We start from the raw sequence: 23,396 nt of genomic DNA, 5'->3' as shown, positions 1-23,396 counted from the left end.
GTATTAGAGTTTTTTCCCAAAAAAATGCAAGTTAAAATGACTATCATGAGACATCCTGAAGTTTTATGAAATCATTAAATGTCATCAGTCAGAAGCAGAACCAATTTTCTCTTCATGGCCACAGGGACCAATTCTAATTGTGGCATCTTGCTGAAATTACTTTGTACATGCAATTATTTAGAGATATAGCACAGAAACATTTGTTTTCACATATTCTTCACCTAAATCCTCAACAAAACTTTCCCTGGTATTAGACACCACTACCCCTTCTGCAGGCAAATTCCACACTACAAGCAGTTTCTGCATAAATAGGCATCCGTTAGTCTTGCGAGACCATGGATCTGCGCCTGGGAAGTCTTCACTTTCCAGGGCGCAGGCCTGGGCAAGGTTGTATGGAAGACCAGCAGTTGCCCATGCTGCAAGTCTCCCCCTCCACGCCACCGATATTGTCCAAGGGAAGGGCATTAGGACCCATACAGCTTGACGCCAGTGTCGTCGCAGAGCAAGGTGTGATTAAGTGCCTTAATCACCTTTTGCCACGGCTGGGGCTCAAACTCACGACCTTCAGGTTGCTAGTCCAATGCCTTAACCACTTGGCCACGTGCCCAACTTGCTCTTAATTTTATTATTTTTTAATGTTATTATTTGGCCTCCTCCCACATATTTTCCCCATCTTTGCTGCATCAAATCTTCCATTCTGTAAGAACAGGAATGGGCCAATTAGTCCCTTGAATGCATTCTGCCATCCAGTGAGGTGCTAGTTGACTTAATGCAAAAGCTGATAGAAGAATTGACTATTTTGCCACCCACCACTGAATTAGATCATGGATGATCCTTTACTTCATCCACTTTTCGCAACGATATTAAGGGCCTCTGATCCTCTGCCAGATTTAACCTTGAATTGCTTAATAATAATCAGAGTCATAGAGAAGTACAATACAGAAACAGGCCCCTCTGCCCATCTAGTTCATGCTGAAACATTTAAACTGCCTACTCCAATCGACCTTCACCGGGACCAGAGCCCTCCATATCCCTACCATCTATGTACCTATCTAAACTTCTCTTAAATGTTGAAATTGAGCTCACATGTACCAGCAACACTTACGCTGGCAGCTCATTCCACACTCACACAACCCTTTGAGTGAAGAAGTTTCCCCCCCATTTTCCCCTTAAACATCTCACCTTTCACCCTTAAGCCATGACCTCTGGTTGTAGTCCCACCCAACCTCAGTGGAAAAAGCCTGCTTGCATTTCCTGTCTATACCACTCATAATTTTGTATATCTCTGTCAAGTCTCCTCTCGATCTTCTATGTTCTAAAGAATACAGTCCTAACCTATTCAATCTTCCCTTATAACTCAGGTCCTCCAGACCCAGCAACATCCTTGTAAATTTTCTCTGTACTCTTTCAACCTACATACATCTTTCCTGTAGGTAGGTGACCAAAACTGCACACAGTACTCCAAATTAAGCCTCACCAACGTCTTATACAACTTCAACATAACATTCCATCTTCCATACTAAATACATTTATTTATGAAGGCCAACGTGCCAAAAGCTTTCTTTACAACCCTACGTTGACGCCACTTTCAATAAATTATGTACCAATATTCCCAGATCCCTTTGTTCTCCCACAATCCTTAGTGCCCTACCGTTCACTGTGTAAGACCTACCCTGGTTGATCCTACTGAAGTGTGCAAAACCTCACACTTCTCTGCATTAAATTCCGTCTGCCATTTCTCGGCCTGCTTTTCCAGCTGATGCAGAACCCTCTGCAAGCCACTGCCCACTACACCCCCAACCTTTGTGTCATCTGCAAATTTGCTGATCCAGTTAACCACATTATCATCCAGACCATTGATATAGATGACAAACAACAAAGAACCCAGTACTGATTCCTGCAACATTCCACTCATCACAGGCCTCTAGTCAGAGAGGCAACCATCTACTACCCCTCTCTGACTTCTCCCACAAAGACAAAGTCTAATCCAATTTACTAGCTCACCCTGAATGCCAAGCAACTGAACCTACTTGACCAGCCTCCCACTCAGGACCTTGTCAAGTGCCTTGCTAAAATCCATGTAGACACAATCCACTATTTTGCCTTTAACTTCCTTGACAAACTCTGTAAGATTGGTTAGACATGATCTTAAGCTTGTTTGTACTTTTATATAATTACCTACTGTATGTACATGTAATTTTTCAGTGGATTTTCAAGTGGTTACAGGTTTTTAATTCGAGAAACTTCTTGGTTTCAGAGGTATCACATTACTCGAATGGGGAGCTATCTTATTAGTTGATTCAAGCAATGGAATTTTGAAGGAATTTATTGCCATCATTAAACTGGTATAAGAAGACCAGATCACATTGTATTGGTTACTTTCCTTCGTCTTCACCTTCCCATAAGACATAGGAGAAGAATTAGGCCATTTGGCCCATTGAGTCTGCTCCACCATTCAATCATGGCTGATCCTTTTCTCCCCACTCCCTGGCCTTCTCCCTGTAACCTTTGTTGCCATGACCAATCAAGAACCTATCAAGCACTACCTTAAATACACCCAACAGACCCTGGCCTCCACAGTTGCCTGTGGTAACAAATTCCACAAAATTACCACCCTCTGGCAAAAGAAATTTCTCCGCATCTGTTTTAAATAGACGCCCCTCTATCCTGAGGCTGTGCCCTCTTGTCCTAGACTTCTCCACCAAGGGAAACATCCTTTCCACATCTACTCTGTCTCAACCTTTCAACACTCAAAAGGTTTCACTGACATCCCACTCATCCTTGTAAATTCCAGCAAGTACAGGCCCAGAGCCATCAAATATTCCTCATATGATAAACTTTTCATTCCTGCATCTTTGTGAACCTCCTCTGAACCCTCTCCAATGTCTCCTAAGGGTTCCTTTACCTTAAGCTCCATAATCACCTTCGGTTCATTACATAACACACAATCTAGTATAGCTGATCCCCTAGTCGGCTCAATGACGAACTGCTCTAAAAAGCCATCTTGTAGGCATTGAACAAATTCACTCTCTTGAGATCCATTACCAATCCAATTTTCCCAATTGACCTGCATGTTAAAATCTCCCATGACTATCATAACATTGCCCTTTTGGCACATATTTTCTATTTCCCATTATAATCTGTATTCCACATCCCAGCTACTGTTTGGAGGCCTGTATATAACTGCCATCAGGGTATCCTTTTTACCCTTGCAGTTTCTTAACTCAACCCACAATGAGTCAACATCCTCCAATCCTATGTCACGTCTTTCTAATGATTTGATGCCATTCTTTACCAGCAGAGCCATGCCACCCCCTCTGCCGACCTTCCTATCCCTCTGATACAATGTGCAACCTTGGACATTCAGTTCCCAACTCCAACCATTCCAACCATCCTTCAGCCACGATTCAGTGATGGCCACGACATCATACCCGACAATCCTGAAAACTTGCACTCAATACCGTGCTTTGTTTTCACTATTCCCCTTACCTTATTTTTTTGTTCTTTTAGCGCTTAATAAAATGGCCATAAGAAACAGGTTTTATGCCTCATTCTTGATTTCCAATGGACCTCGGATCAAAAACATCATGATCCAACAGTTCCAAAGACTTATGACCCATACGTGAAGAAATTTCCCCCTATTACAGTCCAAATGATAAACTCCTACCAAGACTTTGTACCATAATTATAGACTCTCAGATCAAAGGAAACCTCTCTTGATCTCTTGCCAGTGAATAGCTCTAATCATCATATAGCATCACCTTGCTGCATGGTGGAACACTGCTTAGAGCTTCACAAATCTGGCATGCTGTGTCCATGTGGGTTTCCTCCACATTCCAAAACGTATGGTGGTTGGAGGGTTGATAGGTCACTTTAAATTGTCCTGTGCATAGGCAAGTAGTCAAATCTAGGGGAAATTGATGGGACTATGGAAACAATAAAATGGGTTTGACTAGGATTAGCATAAAAATGGGTGCTTGATATTTGTTGTGGATCCAGTAGGCTAAAAAGGTGTGTTTCCAAGATGTCTATCTCAATAACTCCCCTGAACAACAATCAATTTGCTGGAGGAACTCAGTAGGGTGAGCCATATCTGTGGGAGAAAAGGAATTGTCAATGTGTCAGGTTGGAAATCTGCATCAGGATTTGACCCAAAACATCAACAATTATGTTCCCCACACAGAAGCTGCTCAACCTGAGTTCCTCCAGCAGATCATTTGTTATTCCAGATTCCAGCATCCCTGGTCTCATTGTCCAGTAGGTAAAGGTTCATCATACTCAACCTCTCCCAATGGGACAATCCCATCCTCTAGCAATGAAAGCACTGAATCATGTGCTCCTTCACATGTACTGCCCACTCCCCAAGATAACCAACTCATTACAGGGAGTTAATTGAGAATACATTTATGCAATGGAAGTCAAGGGCTATTTGATTTTCCATATGGTGTCATTCACAACTTCAGGACTCCCAAAGACAGTCCCTAAGTAGCTTTAAATATCAATACATGGAATAACACAGCAAACAAGTTGCATACAAATATGATAGCAGATCACAGGAATCAAGCACTCAATAGTAGGCTGATTACAGGGCAAAATGCCTGAAAAATTTACATGACAAATAAAGCAGACAGAAGCAGATTGCTTGCGGTTGTTTACTGTAGGTATCCAGAGTGAAAGTGGAGATACAATATTAAAAAAATAGAAGTACAAGGAAACATCTTTAAAAAGTCAACAACATAAGCTGGGGTTGAGGCAATGAAAAAGCAATAGGAAGATGTGTTGAGAATTGTCTAAATGGATGGACAGTAAGCACTGATATGAATCAGTTGAGCCAAATGCCCTGCTTGCATGTGATAAATGCCTTTTTATTACTGGTGAGAACTTTACATATTTTCAAAATGATGAAAGAAATTGGTACAGAGAGAGGATTTTATATTCATTCCTAACCGCAATGAAACGTTTCCAAGGCAGTTTGAGGCAAAACATTAAAGATACTGAAGGAGTCAAAAGGGAGAAAGTATGTTATTTAAACTAAGTGCAAGAAGCAGCAAGAAATAGATCTGAGAAAAGATGAATAGCAGGGATTCAGAAAGATTCAAAGTCAGGTCTCTCCATGTCCCCGTCCTTGTCTGTGATTTTCCCCTCTTCTACCTTCTCATTTGACAAAATGTCAAAAACCACCATTTCAAAGAGGTATCTGTCACAGCTGCAAATGTACCTCTTCACCGCACCAAAGAGAGTATTAAAGGCAAGGGCCAACGGAAAATCAGACAGAGCCCAACTCCATATTCATCACTCTGGGGGATGCCCACCGATATTTGCCATCCAGAATGAAGACTGTACTCACTTGCACAGGTGTCTGAAGAGGATTTGCATGGTATCATGGTTGGGTGCTGGAAGCGAGCTGATTAATTCCTTCATGTAACTCAAGCGTTGAGCAAGATCCCCCAGTTCTGGAAAAAAAAATTGAGGAATTTGAACATGGAGATAATGAAATCCTAAACACAGATTTTTTTTGGAAGAAACCTTGGTTTTGCTTGTGTTATACTGTAAACATAGAACAGAATACAGCACAGGAACAGGCCGTTCAGCCCACAATGTTGTGCCAAACCAACCAGAAAGCAAATCAAAAACACCTAAACACTAATCCCTCCTACCTACACCATGTGCCTATCCAAGTGTCTCTGAAAAGCCTCTTAATGTATTTGCCTCTACCACCAGAACAAAGGCAGCACATTCCAGGGATCCACCACTCTGAGTAAAAACTTACCCCCCTCACATCCCCCTCTCATCTTCAATGCATGCCCTCTGATATTAGACATTTCAACCCTGGGAAACAGATACTCTCCATCCACTCTATCTATTCCTCTCATAATCTTGTAAACCTCTGTCAGACCTCCCTCAGCCTTCAGCACTCCAGAGAAAACAACCCAAGTTTATATCTACTAGCAGGCAGATTTAAGTCAAACAAATATTACTGTGAGGAGGACTTGCAGACAGCCCAGTATTATTGCAGTCTAGTACATGTTCACATTTGACTCTGTGAATGCAAATCCCCTTGGAGCCACAGGGGCATTGCTAGTAGAGCTACTATGTCACAGCTCCAGTGACCAGTTCAATCCTGCCCACAGGTGCTCTAAGTGTGGAGTTTGAACACTCTCCCTATGACTGCATGGGTTTCATCTGAGTGCATTGGTTTTCTCCCCCACATCCCAATGACGTGTGGGTTAGCAGGTTAATTGGCTGGTGTAAAATACATCTCATCTATAGGAGAGGTGTAATCTGGGCATGGGTTGATAGGAATGTGAGGAGAATCAAGTTACGACAGGATTAGCATCAAAATGGGTGTCAGTGCCTGACTGTCAGCTGAAGGGCCTATTTGTGCCCTGTATCTCTTTGATTTTCATGCTAAACCCCCATCACAATGTAAAGAGGCTCCAGTTGGTGACCAATACCAAAACAACTGCTAAAATTCAATTAGTGCACACTTAATATTGACAGCATGTAATTCACGTTAGATAACAGCTCTGAATGCAGAGTCAAGGTCTATATAGCACAGAAACAGGCCTTTCAGCCAAACTTGCCCATGTTGACCATTGAGCTACTTCCAATTAGAGTCGTACAGAAGTAGAGCACAGAAACAAGAACTTCAACCCATCTAGTCCATGCCATACAATTTAAACTTCCTAATCCCATCGTCCTGCACTGGGACCATAACTCTCCATACCCCCTACCATCTATCTACCTATCCAAACTTCACTTAAATGTTGAAATCGAGCTTGTACGCACCACTTGCACTGGCAGCTCATTCCACACTCTTACGGCCCTCCCCTTGAAATCCACAATAGATTTAAAAGGTGGAAAGATTCTTGAAAAAACACTTAATACCTTCTTACAATCCCTCTAATATCTTTGTAAATTGAGATTCAAGATAATGTAATCCATTTTAAAATACATCTTATTGGTTAGTCTTAGACCATCATTGGCTGCACATTGCTGCTTCAAACCCTAAGTGCCTGAAACCTCTGCTCAGTGTCAAAAAGATTTATTAATTTACCCCATTTATAAAGAAGTCTCTTATATACATGCTTTGAAGGAGATAGAATAGGGAAAAAATGCACCGCGTTTCTAATCCACAACTATCTTTTTCTGCAGCAAGCCATCCAGAAATACAAGTGGCCTCCTAGATATGACCTTCTCCCCTGCAGAACCTAACATGGCAGTTTTAACTTGTCAATCAGCATCATTTGGTTACGCCTACATAATCATGTTGTGCGTTGATGCTTGCAAACTCAGTTTCACAGCACTGTCCACAAAATATTGCAACAGGTTGGGGTTTTACACTTCCTGCCAATGGAGCACCACCCATGCTTGTAGCTAACCCACATGGCTAATACAAACTGAGTTCAGCAACAAGGCTCTGCATGTTGATAAGGCCTCAAGTAAAATGGAATAATGCCACAGAGGCAGATCAAAACAAGCCCTACCCACAAAACACCTGACAATCACTGCCAGCTGGCTAAGATAGACAGTACTTCCTAGCTGATTGGCTAACCTATTTAAAGACTTTGAAAGCCTCTGACATATAGAAACATTCAAAAACAACATTATGACATATTGAAAACAATAAGCAATTACATTTCAAAATGGATTTAAGTAATTAAAACTGCTCATTCTATAAAAAATCATTTATATTATTCAATAGATCTGTCTGCTCTTCCGAGAAATATTTCTCCTTTGCAATGAAGCACTTATCCTTTTCACCATCTAACCTGGAGCAAGTTTAGTGGACAGATATCCCTGCTTACGTGCTGGTGAACTGCCTCCAAGCCACATTCTAGTTTAGGAGCTCAGCATCTCATCTCATTGGCAAAACTCCAATAAGTAGCTGGCTGTTTTGGGACCTCACAGTTTGTTCCAAACATACAAACTTTCTTACGTTTATGGGAGAACTGCCAGCATTTCCTGGCAACCTCTGGCCATTACTTTTCAGAGAAGGAAATGCTTAGTTATTGTTTATACCCAGTCATTTCTTACTGACTTTTCCTCTTGCTCAGTGAATTTATCCAACCCATACGTATCAGTTATTTTAAATAGCAAAAAGGGACACTCAACAGCTTGGAAATAACGTCTCTACATCAGTACATAAAATGACCTATTAACTGTAGGATGGCAGGGTGGAAGTGTAAGGTGCTCTTTCCCTCTGTAGCCTGAAGAGTATTGATAATGGCTGGGGTCATCCATCTTGTAAAGACACTGCCTAGAAGAAGGCAATAACAAACCAGTTCTGTAAGAAAATTTGTCAGGATCATGGTCAACCATGATGCCTACATCATTTGACATGGCATGTAATGAATGAACAAATATTAATTGTGGAGAGGGAAAAATACATATGCAGAGAAATATATACTCTCACAGTCACATGCGCATGTCAGAAAGATTATCAAAAGGCTGTTCTGGGGTAAGAATTAATCAGTAGTTGTAACAGTTCCTCTAGTCTCCTAGTCATGCAAGGCCATCGAATGAACTCAAATATTATGTAAAAGCCTTGCACGTGGTAGCATTCATTGCTCTTGCTTTCCAATGGTGTGAAGTTTTAAGTTTGGGAATAATGTAGTTGCAGGCATTAGCCAGTAGATGGATCTGCAATCCAGCTTAATCACAAATGCCTGCCTTTTTGTTGGGTTTGTGGAACAATCTATGTTCCGTGCCTATTCTGGTATCTGTCCCCCACTTTTCCTTCGCTATATCGACGACTGCATTGGCGCTGCTTCCTGCACGCATGCAGAACTCGTTGACTTTATTAACTTTGCCTCCAACTTTCACCCTGCCCTCAAGTTTACCTGGTCTATTTCCGACACCTCCCTCCCCTTTCTAGATCTTTCTGTCTCTGTCTCTGGAGACAGCTTATCCACTGATATCTACTATAAGCCTACTGACTCTCACAGCTATCTGGACTATTCCTCTTCTCACCCTGTCTCTTGCAAAAACGCCATCCCCTTCTCGCAATTCCTCCGTCTCCGCCGCATCTGCTCTCAGGATGAGGCTTTTCATTCTAGGACGAGGGAGATGTCTTCATTTTTTAAAGAAAGGGGCTTCCCTTCCTCCACTATCAACTCTGCTCTTAAACGCATCTCCTCCATTTCACGTACATCTGCTCTCACTCCATCCTCCCACCACCCCACTAGGAATAGGGTTCCCCTGGTCCTCACCTACCACCCCACCAGCCTCCGGGTCCAACATATTATTCTCCGTAACTTCCGCCACCTCCAACGGGATCCCACCACTAAGCACATCTTTCCCTCCCCCCCTCTCTCTGCATTCCGCAGGGATCGCTCCCTACACAACTCCCTTGTCCATTCGACCCCCCCATCCCTCCCCACTGATCTCCCTCCTGGCACTTATCCGTGTAAGCGGAACAAGTGCTACACATGCCCTTACACTTCCTCCCTTACCACCATTCAGGGCCCCAAACAGTCCTTCCAGGTGAGGCATCACTTCACCTGTGAGTCGACTGGGGTGATATACTGCGTCCGGTGCTCCCGATGTGGCCTTTTATATATTGGTGAGACCCGACGCAGACTGGGAGACCGCTTTGCTGAACATCTACGCTCTGTCCGCCAGAGAAAGCAGGATCTCCCAGTGGCCACACATTTTAATTCCACATCCCATTCCCATTCTGACATGTCTATCCACGGCCTCCTCTACTGTAAAGATGAAGCCACACTCAGGTTGGAGGAACAACACCTTATATTCCATCTGGGTAGCCTCCAACCTGATGGCATGAACATTGACTTCTCTAACTTCCGCTAGGCCCCACCTCCCCCTCGTACCCCAGCTGTTACTCATTTTTATGCACACATTCTTTCTCTCACTCTCCTTTTTCTCCCTCTGTCCCTCTGAATATACCTCTTGCCCATCCTCTGGGTCACCCCCCCCCTGTCTTTCTCCCTAGGCCTCCTGTCCCATGATCCTCTCGTATCCCCTTTTGCCAATCACCTGTCCAGCTCTCGGCTCTATCCCTCCCCCTCCTGTCTTCTCCTATCATTTTGCATCTCCCCCTCCCCCTCCAGCTTTCAAATCCCTTACTCACTCTTCCTTCAGTTAGTCCTGACGAAGGGTCTCGGCCTGAAACGTCGACTGCGCCTCTTCCTATAGATGCTGCTTGGCCTGCTGCGTTCACCAGCAACTTTGATGTATGTTGCGTTAATCACAAATTCAGTTTACTTTTTAATTGTACAATCATCAACTCATTGGCAATTTAACAGTTTTAACAGAACTTGTTAGCAAAAGTAGAACTACCAAAATAACATTTCAATTTTACTGGAGACACAAAAGAGTGCAAATACTGGAAATCTGGAGCAACACACCAAATAGCTCCTTTGTGGGTTGATGCATGTTTTACTTACTGATTGCAGCAATGAAATTGTTGAAATAGTTGTAAGGGAAGAGTGGCTCTGGCAGCTCCCGGAAGAAGAGTTTCAGAGCCCCTGTGATAACATGAACATCATCCCATGGGCCCTCCTCGAGGTTCACATTCTCATCTGCAAAGAAAGAGGGAAAGCACAAACAAGTTTATCTGTCATTGAGTCATTGCCATGTTCGATGTTCGTCAATAATTGCTGATGAACTTATTGATGCCTCACCAATTAACCTTTGCAGATAAGGTCACCCCCGTGTTGCCTGGTGCTGAGAAATCCCCGAGCTGACTGATATTCATGCGACAGTGCTAGAAGTTGCCACAGCTAACGGATCCTCAGAGGATCCATTATGACTGAGTATACTGTAAATGTGGCTTGAGGAGATAAGTCCCAGCTTCGATCTCCTAAATAGCCAAATAGCTCAAATACTGTATATTCATTGCTAAAGCTTACACCAAGAATAGCCGGTTAGAACCAAACCTCTGGATTGTTTGTATGGCAGTGGGAGGCCAAGTTACTGAAAACTGGAAGGAATAAAAACATCAGAATGAACTTCCAGCTTTCCATCCAGTAACATACCTCTTCAAGGACATGAAATATGAAAATAAACAAAAACACTAAAGATGCCAAAGAGAAAAAAAAATTAGGTCAGGCAGCATCTGCAAAGAAACAAACAGTCAAAGTCCTTTCATGTCCTTCAGTAATGTAGCTCTATGCTGCAAGCCTCACCTTGAAAAGAGAGATTGTGAGTTTCAGAGACATGGGCAGGAATAAGGCCAACAGTCCAGTACAGAACAGAACAGGCAGAGCTGTACAACTTGCGGTTAAGATGCCATACATTGAAATTGTGCAGCTAAGTGAGATCAGCAGGAGTAGGAAATTGATTGTCAGCATGAACATGGTGGGCCAAAGGGCCTGTTTCTGGGCTAGGTGACACAATGACTCTGATGACACCATAAAAGCACATTTCTTATGTACCAATAGTGACCGTAACTCCGCCATGACAATTCAAAGCCCAGCTGCAAAAGGAGCAGGGTTGGGCATGGGGCTAGCAAACCCGCCCCATAAAAATCCCACCACTACAGAAATGCCAATAGAAGCTGTAAAGACCTCATCCTTGGAAGAGGAAGGATCTTCAGTGGGCTACGCCTTGAAAGACTGGCCCAGGAGAGAGGACACTGGTGAGTTGCTGTCAGCAGCCTATACCCCAGTAGAGGTGATGAGTTTAAGAAGAAAAAGACCATACAGGCAATAAATTACATCAAAATGTCCTAAAATCCTAAATGTCCATATAAAAAAGAAAGTTTTTCCCTCTTAGTAGCCTGTGAGGTGCTTAAACAATGCGACATTTAGGGAGAATGAGCTTCTTAATTTGCAGGTTAAGTTCGTGGTGCGCATTTACTCTGGAATGAGGGTGAATTTAATTCTCAAAAGAAGCAAAATTCAAGATTCCAGATTGTTTTACGTCATTTCCTGTACACAAGTGTAAAGAAGAACAAAATAATTGTTACTCTGGATCCAATGTAGCATAAAAAAATTCCAAAAGATAAAGAACATAATAATAATAATAAAAAACACAATAAATATTAATACATAACATAGCTTATATACATAGATTGATTGTATGTCTATAAAGTGACACAAGGCCCGACCTAGTAACTAACCCCAAACCCTGCACAACTACCAGCTCTGTAGTTGGTACCTTGCCAAGGCATGTACAGGTCAGGAGGTTAATTGGTCACATGGGTGTAATTATGCAACATGGACCCATTGTGCCATAAGGGCCTATTACCATGCTGTATCTCTAAAAACCCGAACCCAATCTGATCTGATCGTGTTTCCTACCACTCCTTCAAACCAATCTTATGGTATTTACCAGGTTAACTGCAAAAACACAGACCACTAACATGTGAACAAACCCTTCAAAATAAGACGGCCCTTACCGTGATTGACTTTGAATCGTAGCTTCTGGATGATAGCCAGATTCCCACTGACTCGGTATAAACCATCAATATCCAACCCTATGGCACAAAGAGAGGGAAAGTCATTAATTAGCTTTTACATGGTTCATACTCAACCAGAATTGTGTTGAGAAAATAGTGGCTTCAAATATGGCTATTAGGAAGCAATAGTATCATAAAATTACATTGGTATCAAATCATTACATACAAAAACATTAGCAGTAGATCCTGCAATGACACAAAGAATACTTTGACCAGACAATACAGAGAAGAATCATTCAGTTCAACTAATTCATGCTGTTATTAATACTTCATGCAAGGGCTCTCCCATCCTTACAGTATAACCTTCTATTTTCTCTCCCTCCCCATTTCCACTCCCCCTTGCTTCCTCCCTCCCTCTCTCACGTTCATCACCTTTATAGCATCCATGCAACTTGCCCCAAATGCTCATTGTAATCTTAAGCTCTATGCATCTCATTCTTTTAATTATTTTAAATTTAAAATCACATATGAGTCTCTTTAATCCAGTTAGTGGGTCAGCTGATTGCAGCCAGGAGAGTTGCTGGACTTGTTGTGCACTGTGTTGCAGCCTACTTCAGCCACCCAGGGGAAAAGGTACCAGAGAGGGGTGTGCGGTCCAATGGACAGTGCCAGTGATTGTTTTGGACGTTTTTGTTGTGTTCGCAAGAACTTGTTGGACATTGGTAATATAGAACACTGAAAGCCCGATTCACTGGTTTATCGGTGAGACCGATGACGCGGCCTCCTTTGTTGCGCGGACCAGGCCGTCGTGCCTCGGGGCTGCCTGTTGTGGCCACCGGGGAAGACGACGCCGGAGCTGGCTGTGTGTCACTGGAATCCATTCTGGGTTTTAGTGTTGCCTTCCAATGTTCACTTGGTAGAAGGCAAGCTGGATTGCGTTCGCCGCAGCTGCAATTGCGCGAAATGAGGAATTGTGCGCACTTGTTCTTGCAGAAATGTGGCTCTGGGATAACATCCCATGCATCATTAATCTACAGGCCAGGACACTCAGGGATTTGGGCTATCTTATTACTTTTATTTTTTTTTTGTAACTACGTTTTTCGCCTATGTGCTATATGCACTGTGTCTGAAGGTTGGTACCGTGTATTTCACCCTAGGTCCCAGAGGAACACTGTTTTGTTTGGCTGTATTCATGTGTATGGTTGAACAACAATTAAACTTGCATTTGAGATATGGAGATGATCACTATGCTTCAGGGTACCAGGTTCACTGGGCAGAAAAATGCTGTTGAGAACACAGCCACCACTTTACTTCCCCATGATTACATTCTAGAATCAGCAAGAATCTATTTGTCTCTACCTGGGCTCTGGTCCAGGGACTGTGTAAGACTACATGAGAATTATGTGGAAGATATGCCTGACATTTAGCTTCCATTAATTATTGGATCTCTCTTAGCCGTCAGCATCACATAGGCAACGCCACATTTGTCTGTGCATTGGCAACTGTCGCTCACCCAAATACAGCTGGTTTCCTTTCCAACCCACACCTGGCTCTCTCTGGAGTTCACACTGTTAAATCCTTAGCCATTTCTTGCTGGCCCCATTGGCAGCAAATATGTGGATTTCACTTCAGCATGGTTCTGACACTTATCTCGGCTGCTACACCACCTGTGCTGTGGAGATCTGTGTGCCAGAGGGTCTGCCTGCGGTCAAGCTATTTGCAAGTCAGGTGAGAACATGAAACAGACTAGAAGTAATGGTTTCATGCATTACCTGCTCTCACATGGCCCACACAGTACCTTCTCAGCCTCCTTATCAGATCCCATTTCCCAGCTTCACTCCCAAGCCCATAGGACAGAGAGGATTCAATGGCTTATGTATTTATTCAACAAACTAACCAGTTCCTGGAACATTTGGGTCCACCTGCCCATCATCCCTCCATTTCAGGTTCTACCTATCCTCTCCCTCAACCCTCCACACTCTCAGTTCTAATGCAAAGTCTCAATACGAGATATCAGTCAGCCCCGTGCCTTCACAGATACTACCTGACCTACTCATTTCCTCCAGTTTGTTTCTGTGAACACAAATGGTTAGCAGGCAGATAACAGCAATTAGGAAGTTCAATGGAATGTTCACCTTTGTTGTAAAGAGTAGGGAGGATTTGGTACAACCTTACAGAGTGCTGGTGACACCATGCCTGGAGTGCTGTGTAGAGTCTTGCTCTGCTTTTAAGGATATGCTTGAGGTGTTCTAAAGGTGGTGCAGAGAAAGTTCACTGCTTGATTCCTGGGATGAACAGATTGATGTATAAAAGGAAGCAAAGGTTGGACCTGTATTCATCAGAGTTCCAGAAAAGCAGGTGACCTTGCCCACTTCAGTACAACTCTAGGGGTGGGAGTTGACTGACAGAAAGGGTGCTGAGAGAATGTTTCGTCTTGTGGGAGTACCTTGAAATAACAGGGCACAGTTGCAGAATAATATATTTCCATTTAAGATGGAAATGGAGCAGAATTTCTTCTCTCAGTGGGCCAAAACACTTTCAAATTTTGTATCGCAGAGAGCTGCAGAGACAGAGATTGACAGACATTTGAACTACAAGGAAGTGGGAAGGTAGTGCTGAGGCAAAGATTAGATCAACCGTTATCTTATTGAATGGCAAAGTCTGAGGGGCTGACTGTTTTTAGTATGCAAGTGAAAGTAAAATCCAGAGTAGACAAGAAATGCACGGAAAGCAAAGGATTAGAGAATTAATGATAAAGCAAAAATTATACAGATGCCAACATTTTATGAATGGGGATGATCAAAGAGATGATTGCAGAGAAGAGAAAAGCAGGAGTTTCCCATGCTGCCCCCCCCCCCCCCGGTCATTTGTGTCATTGGGTGACGAGGAGTAACCATGGAGTATGGACATGAAATTGTATTCTTTTGGTCGCAACTGGTCCGAGATGTGCACCTCGACATATCAGCGATGGAATATTACCTCGATTCTCTATGGCTTCAATGCATTTCAATACAAAGCGTGGCACGGTGGTGCCCTCCCTCCGACACAGGTCCACCAGATTGCAGCCAAATATCTGGTCTGGAAAATGAAAACCACACACGGCACTGAATGACAGAGAACCTCATTCACCTTACTGCTCATAACTGACCAAAGTGAGCAGTATTACAAAGAGTGAGCTGAAAACTCTAAACGTATACCAGTGGAAGAATGGCCTTTTAGTCAGGTGAGTTTGGCAAGCCCAATGCATATCTATTCAATCTGCATCTAGATACAGAATACAAATGTATTCAGTTCTAAATACATTAACAAAGATGTATTTTTTCCTCAGTCCAAAACTCATATGGACAGAGTATTCATGATAATATGCATGGTTACATTAACACTGGCAATATAGACACACCAATATACCAGTGGCATAAGGTGCACTAAGACGTATTAGTTAATGGGATTGCTCAGTGAACTGAGATAGAAAGAGGCCATTCAGCCCACCTAGTCTATGTCATTAGGCCAAATGGTAATCTATATTAACAACCAATATAATAAGAAAAGCATGCATAATGGTAGAGTTGATTATGTTATCATGGATAGCATATAATTAGTTATGTAGACCATCACATTCACATGGCATTGCAGTGATATTTCCGGTCATATTCAAATTCTTCTGATGATTGTGCAATCAATCAGTACTGGATAAAGTTAAAGGTAGTTCTGATGTAGTGTTTCAACCAAAAACATCCTCCCACAGATACTACTCAACCTACTGAGTTCCTCCAGTAGATCGTGTGTTGCTCTGGATTCCAGCACAAGCTGTCTCTTGTGCCTCCATCAGAAAAGAATATCTCATAAGTGACTAAACTGGTCACTCACTAAAAACCACCAAAGTTCAAAGTAAGTTTATTATCAAAGTACATATACATCACCATATACAACCCTGAAATTCATTTCCCTGTAAACATTCACAGTAAATTCAAAGAAACAAAAAAAAAAAGAAAAATAATAATAAATAAATAAGCAATAAATATCGAGAACATGAGATAAAGAGCCCTTCAAAATGAGTCCATAGGTTGTGGGAACAGTTCAGTGCCGGGCTGAGTGGAATTATCCCTTCTGGTTCAAGAACCTATTGGTTGAGGGGTAGTACCTCTTCCTAAACCTGGTGGTGTGGGTCCTGAGACACCAGTGCCTTCTTCCTGATGGCAGCAGTGAGAACAGTGCATGGCCTGGATGGTGGGGGCCCTTGATGATGGATGCTGCTTTCCTGCAACATCCTGTAGATGTGCTCAGTGGTAGGGAGGGTTGTACCCATGATGGACTCAGCCATATCCATTACTTTTTGAAGGCTTTTTCATTCAAATGCATTAGTGTTTCCATACCAGGCCGGGATGCAACCTGTCAATATACGCTCCAGTTTTAGATGACATGCCGAATCTTCGCAAACATCAAGGAAAGTAGAGGTGCTTCTGAGCTTTCTTTGTAATTGCATTTGTGTGCTGGGCCCAAGGCAGATCCTCTGAAATGATAACACCGAAGAATTTCAAAGTTGCCGACCCTCTCCACCTCTGATCCCCTGATGAGGACTGGCTCATCAATCTCCTGCTTCCTCTTCCTGAAGTCAATAATCAGCTCCTTGGTCTTGACAGTAGATGAGAGGTGGTTGTTATGGCACCACTCAGCCAGATTTTCCATCTCCCTCCTATATGCTGATTTGTCACCACCTTTGACTTGGACAACGACAGGGGTGTTGCCAGCAGACTTAAATATGGCATTGGAGCTATGCTCAGCTCACAGTCATAAGCATAAAGTGAGTAGAGCAGGGACTAAGCACACAGCTTTGTGGTGCACCTGTGCTGATGGAGATTGTGGAGGAGATGTTGCTGGCAATCCAAACTGATTAGTGAGGAAATCAAGGATCCAGTTGCAAGACAATGCACTGAGGCCAAGTTCTTGAAATAATTAGTTTTGAGGGGTATGTTAGTATTGAATGACGAGCTGTAGTTGACAGCTTTGCTGTCCAGATGTTCCAGAGTTGCCAATGAAATCATTGAGACCAGAACTCCACCAACATTTCCTTAATATAATGTAACATTTCCTCCATCAAACAATTGCTATTTTCTCTTTTGATTTTTCAGTGGCTGCCAGTGAAATGCACACTTCATTGCTCACATTTGGTATGTTGAATCACACCTCATTGCACAACAGCTATTGTGAGCATAGAGGCACACAAGTAGGAATGAGTGCTGAAGGGTGATATATTGTGTGGATCATACTGCTGCCTGGATCAGAGGCGTCAGTGCGTAAAGGCAGTGTGCAGTCTAACAGTAAATAATCATCTTAGTCACTTTTCTTGTAATCACAAGACCCTGTTGGACATTGTTAATGTGGAATGCTGCAAGTCTGATTCACTGATTTATTGGCGGACAGCAGGGGCGGACAGTGGGCGAGTTGCGTGGCCTCATTCGTAGTGGGGACTCGGCCTCAAGCCATGGTGTTGCCTATTTACAGCCAGCCATGAGAGAGGCAGAGTCAGTATGCTCCACCGAAGGTGGTGTGGCGCGGTGTCCAAGCTGGTGTTGATGCTGCCTCCTAGTGCTTGCTCAGCAGAATACAAGCTGTATTGTGTTTTACTACAGATTTCTATAACATTTACAGATTCAGGGATTTGGACTTTTTTTTGTGAGACTGTATTTTATTGATATCTTTTATGTGCTTGCTATCTCATATGTGCCCTGTGCTGTGTGTGACTGTTGGTGCTATGCATTGCATCTTGGCCCCAGAGTAACGCTGTTTTGTTTGGCTGCATTATGGGTATGGTTGTATGACAACTAAGCATGAACTATGAAATAGGAATAGATGCACAAACATTTACATAGTTTGCTTTCTGCAATCCTCACCACTATCTATATTTTCCTGTGGTTTGTTCACCCAGTGGAAACAGGATGTCCACTGCTGAATTATCAGCTTATTGCAGCATTATGCAGACAATACATTTCTTTAGTGAACAAACAGGAATGCAAAACCATGCAGAACAATTGTCCTTGGGGCTTCCTGTCCTAAAGCAGATGCATCTTGCTCAACCTGCAATATAGTAAAAGCATGAAGTTCAGGTTAGTGTCAAAGTAATTGCAAGTCACTCTTCTTCCAAGCTTGGAAACCATGTGCAAACTGTGGCTGGGATACTTCAGTATTTAATAAGATGTTGACGATAAGTGGCAACTCTGCGTGCAGCTCCAATGAGAATCATCAAATATTCCCATTTAAGACAATTACAGCTGAAATCCACGGTCACAGACACAAATAAGCAACATAATTTTAAGACAATTAAAAAATCTATCAATCCTCAAAAATCGGTGGCCTCCAGACAGCAAATTCAGGACATGAGCATAGTTACCCTTTAAGGGAAATGAAGCATGGAAGGCAAGCTGGTTTGCAAGTACAATGAAACATAGAGCCCTCAGACCCCCTGCTCCTGACTTTCCTACTAGCCAATATATGGTCTCTGGAAAATAAAACTGAAGATCTCAGAGCAAGATTACAGTACCCAAGAGATATCAGGGACTGCTATGTATTTTACTTCATGTAAACGTGGCTATCCCCTGGCATTTCAAACACAGTGCTGCAGCCTAGGGCCTTTGCCATTGATCACAAAGACCAGACAGCTCGGTCTTTTAAAGATAGAGGAGGTGGAGTATGCAGCATGGTTAATTCATCAAGGTGCACAGACAGGGTGGTATTATCGCAATCTAACTCACCCAACCTGGAACATCTAGTGGTCAAATGTCGTCCATTTTATCTGCTAAGGGAGTTTTCTGCCATCGTCCTGGTAATGGTGTACATTCCACCTCTGGCCAAAGTCAGTCAGGCACTGGAGGAGCTGGGCACCGGGATCAGCAGTCATGAAACTGCACACCCTGATGCCTTCCCATCGTTGTGGGAGATTTCAAACAGGCCAGCTTGAAGTGTTTGAACAGCTACCACCAACATATCACCTGTGGAACCAGAGGCGCCAGCACACTTGACCACTGTTATATCATATCAAGAATACTAACCATGCCATCTCACGCTCACACTTTGAGAAGTCTGATCACCTGGCTGTACTTCTACTCCCAGCATACAGGCAGAGACTAAAGACCACAGCCAGCACCAGTGGTGAGGACCAAGAAACTATGGTCAAGGGAGGCATAGGAGACTTACAGGACTGCTGTGAGTCGGTGGACATGACAATATTCAGGGATTCATCTTCTGATCTAAATGAATATGCTACAGCTGTCACCGACTTCATCAAGACCTGTGTGGATGAGCTGTGCGGTACCTTCAAAAAGATACCGGACATATCCAAAACAAAAGCCGTGGATGAGCCAGGAGATTTGTAGTCTGCTGAGGGTTAGATCTGCGGCATTCAAGACTGGTGATCCAGAACTACAGGAGAAGTCCAGGTTAAGCTTATGGAAGGTTATTTTAAGAGCAAAAAACAATTTAGATTGAAGTTAGAAACAGAATTGGATGCATGTCAGCTTTAGCAGGGTTTGTAAAACTAACATCATGAATGAATGAGCTCAACACCTTTTATGCACGCTTGGAAAAAGAGAATAAAATGACACCTGTGCAAATCCCTGCAGCATCTGATGATCTTGTGATCTCTGAAAGGTGACCGATGTCAGAACATCTTTCAAGAGGGTGAACTCTTGCAAGGCAGCAGGCCCTGATGGAGGACCTGACAGGGAACTGAAAATCTGTGCCAAGCAACTAGTAGGAGGAGTGATGAAGGACATCTTCAATCTCTCACTGTTGCAGTCGGAGGTTCCCACCTGCTTCAAAAGGGCGGCCATCATACCAGTGCCCAAGAAGAGCAGGATGAGCTGCCTCAATAACTATCACCCTGTTGTACTCACATTTACTGTGATGAAGTGCTTTGAGAGGTTGGTCATGGCCAGAATCAACTCCTGCCTAAGCAAAGACCTGGACCCACTGCAATTTGCTTCTCATCGCAATAGGTTTACAGCGGATGCAATCTCACTACTCTCGCAATCTCACAATCTTACTGTAATTTATAGTTTTTTTATTATTATATATTGCAATGTAGTGCTGCCGCAAAGCAAATTTTATGACATATGCCAGTTATATTAAACCTAATTCTGATTTAAAACAGTGGCTGAGAAGTGACTGCCTGAAAATTGCCCAGTAACCTCCATCAGTTGCTGTTCTTCAACAGAACTCCGAGCCTTACCTTGGATATAACCTTTCTCCCTCACAGACTGTAGTGTGGGTCTCCGCTGTAGGAACTTCTTTAATTTTGTTTTCACCTTCTTGGTGTCTGTAGTTTCAGTAGTACTGACCCCAGGGTTCTTCAAGCTAACTGATGTGAGGAGATCAAAATCAGTGAGTCAATGCGAGCAGAATTGTATGCAATAAAATACACCAAGTTTCAGCAAGAAATGTAATGCTGTGCTCCACTGCTCTGACCACAGACTTGCACATTCTCCCATTCATATATTTGAAGGCTGATATTGAAACTTCTGCCACTGCCTTTCAGACAGTCTAGACCTTAATGCCATGTGGCACAATCATCTCTCCTCTCTCTCGCTCACTGTTCTCTTTAAACCAATTTTAGCCTATGTCCTCTGCTCACCACTTCTCCTAAATACACTTCTCTGAATTTATTGATTCTATTCCAAATTTCCCAGCACCGCAGAATTGTAATCAGGACTTCGATGGCTTCAAGGTTTGTTCCATTGCCAATAAAGTATTTCCCCAAGTTCACACTTAATGTATTACAGTGAAACATGGCAGCAACAGTCACATGGCAAGATTTCAGAACACCAATGGGAGAAATGACCAGCGCACTGATAACAAGTTAATGAAATACATTGACAAATAAATATCTACCAAGACTCAAAGAAAATTACCAACCCATTTCTTTGAATAATACCATTGTCCCTTTTATATCCCCAGGTATGGATAATCTATCAATGTGCCAGGCACATGGATTGGAATTGAATAGAGAGATATGGGTCAAATGCAGGAAATGACATTAGCATCAATAGGGATTGCAGTTGGCAAGGATGAGTTGGGCTGATGGGCTAATTTCTATGCTATCTGGCTTTATGCCAGTACCTCCTTCAATGGAACACTTGAGAAGACATTGGAGTGGCAGTTTAGAATTTGAAATCCCTGAACTTGTAACTCAGAGACACGAATGCTTGGAAAACATTGTCCAGCAAATGAAAGCCAGGGCAGATTACCATGAGTCAAGCCACTGAATTATCTTTGAGGAACTAATAAATGTAGTCATGGAAAAACTGAAGGGCTGATGTTATGGGAGACAAACATATAGTGAGTACTGGGGAGGGAAGCATGTCATTGGGGGCAGAGGTGGGTGATGCTGGGGTGTGAGGGAAAAAGAGGGAAAGGAGTTGCTTCATGTCTATGCAAGTTAACTTCACCATTATTTATCTTTGAAGATTGTCCAATACCCATAAAATTTGTTATGATGATGTGACAAAAACTAGGGATTAAATTCCATAATATTTGAACTATAGATTTCTGTTAATCATATGATAATGTGAATTCAATCACATTGAAAGTTGATTATGTCACTCAACCCTTCCCCCACCCTACCACCAAAATGAACATTTCCAGATGCTTTCTAGTGTCTCTAGAATTCAAGGAAGCACCCAGGCCAGGTAATCTTGTGAATACCAGCATCGCAACTGCTGTTCCAAAACAGTCTAACTTCACCTTTCAAGCTGTCAGTTCAGGGTCTGCCCCCAACAGTCTCTGCCCTGGCCCAGACTGGCCTATAGCTGCTGACCATCCTATACCTGGTTACCAGGAGCAACAGGGAGCACAGTTTTGGCATTGGAAATATACAAAGGGCTTCTTTAAGCTTTGAGCAAATCAAGGACCATATTTTCAGCCTTCTGCACACAAGGCAAGATTGAAAGCTTTTATCACTCTTTTCTCAGAGACGTTACTTACAGGACTGGGTCTCAGAGAATCTGTGACTAAATTTATTTTGTCCAATGTGTCCTAATCCGTTTGATATTATTCTTTTGTATCACTGGTGACACTTAAATAAGCACGTCAAGGTTATCCAGAAACTTACAACGACTTTGTTTCTCGTCCTTCTCTTTGTTGTTGAACTTCTCTGAAGCAGCTATATCATAAGCAGAATCAACTTCGTCTGTGCTCACTGTGTCCAACTTAAAGGCAAATCAAAAGATTAATGATAAAATATTTGCAGAGTGCAGAACCCATTTCAAATGCATGTTACAGGATGTTTTAAGTAGGAATTAGTGGAATGTGAATGCACTTTACCCATTATACCCACTATATCCATTTTCATATTTCACTAACATCACACAATCAGAAACACCATATACAATATATGGACAAAAAAGGCAAAAGAGATGAAACAGACAAAAAAAAATTTAATTCATTTGAGAAAGAAAAACTTCCCAAAGATTAGACTTGCAGCACCAGGGGTTCAAGGGCAGTAGATATATGGAAACATCTGTTCATTATGTGCTGTGTCGTGTGATGAGGGCGATCATGGTCTTTTGGCCACAATTCTTCTTGTCAAATGTTTCTGCACAAGTGATTTGCCATTGCCTTCTTCTGGGCAGTGTCTTTACAAGACAGGTGACCGCAGCCATTATCAATACTCTTCAGAGGTTGCCTGTCTGGCATCAGTGGTTGCATAACCAGGACTTGTGATATGCACCGGCTGCTCGTACGACCATCCACCACCTGCCCCCCTGGCTTCACATGACTCTGATCGGGGGGCCAAGCAGGTGCTACACTCTGCCCAAGGGTGACCTGCAAGCTAGTGGTGGGAAGGAGCATCTTACACCTCCTCTGGTAGAGACACATCTCCACCTGCCACCCTAATATGGAAACACCACATGCTAACTATGCTTCAAGACATACAGTGTGTCACTGCTTGTCCTCCCCATTGCTTAAAATGTTATAACAGCATCTTGGGAGAACTTTCATCACCAGAATATGTGGATTTTAATGGCTGAAGATAGGTGTT

General features: G+C 42.8%; 1 protein-coding gene across 7 annotated transcripts in view; it reads right to left on the bottom strand.

Moving 5' to 3' along the window:
* Window positions 1–23,396, bottom strand: part of LOC134340352 (rho GTPase-activating protein 27-like) — a 280,428-nt gene that overhangs the window by 6,043 nt on the left and 250,989 nt on the right. For 6 of the 7 annotated variants that reach the window (XM_063037492.1, XM_063037496.1, XM_063037494.1 and 3 more), the window contains 6 exons: window positions 22,467–22,563; window positions 20,589–20,717; window positions 15,344–15,442; window positions 12,365–12,442; window positions 10,410–10,544; window positions 5,348–5,453 (listed from right to left, as the gene is read on the bottom strand). In XM_063037492.1, the coding sequence (XP_062893562.1) occupies window positions 5,348–5,453; window positions 10,410–10,544; window positions 12,365–12,442; window positions 15,344–15,442; window positions 20,589–20,717; window positions 22,467–22,563 (644 nt within the window). The remainder of the gene's footprint in view (window positions 1–5,347; window positions 5,454–10,409; window positions 10,545–12,364; window positions 12,443–15,343; window positions 15,443–20,588; window positions 20,718–22,466; window positions 22,564–23,396) is intronic. The other variant, XM_063037495.1, reaches the window with a different exon arrangement.

Source organism: Mobula hypostoma, chromosome X1 (assembly GCF_963921235.1).
Source record: "Mobula hypostoma chromosome X1, sMobHyp1.1, whole genome shotgun sequence".
NCBI classification, from domain to species: domain Eukaryota; kingdom Metazoa; phylum Chordata; class Chondrichthyes; order Myliobatiformes; family Myliobatidae; genus Mobula; species Mobula hypostoma.
The sequence above is the reverse complement of the archived record's forward strand: the minus strand, read 5'-3'. Positions and strand labels throughout refer to the sequence as shown.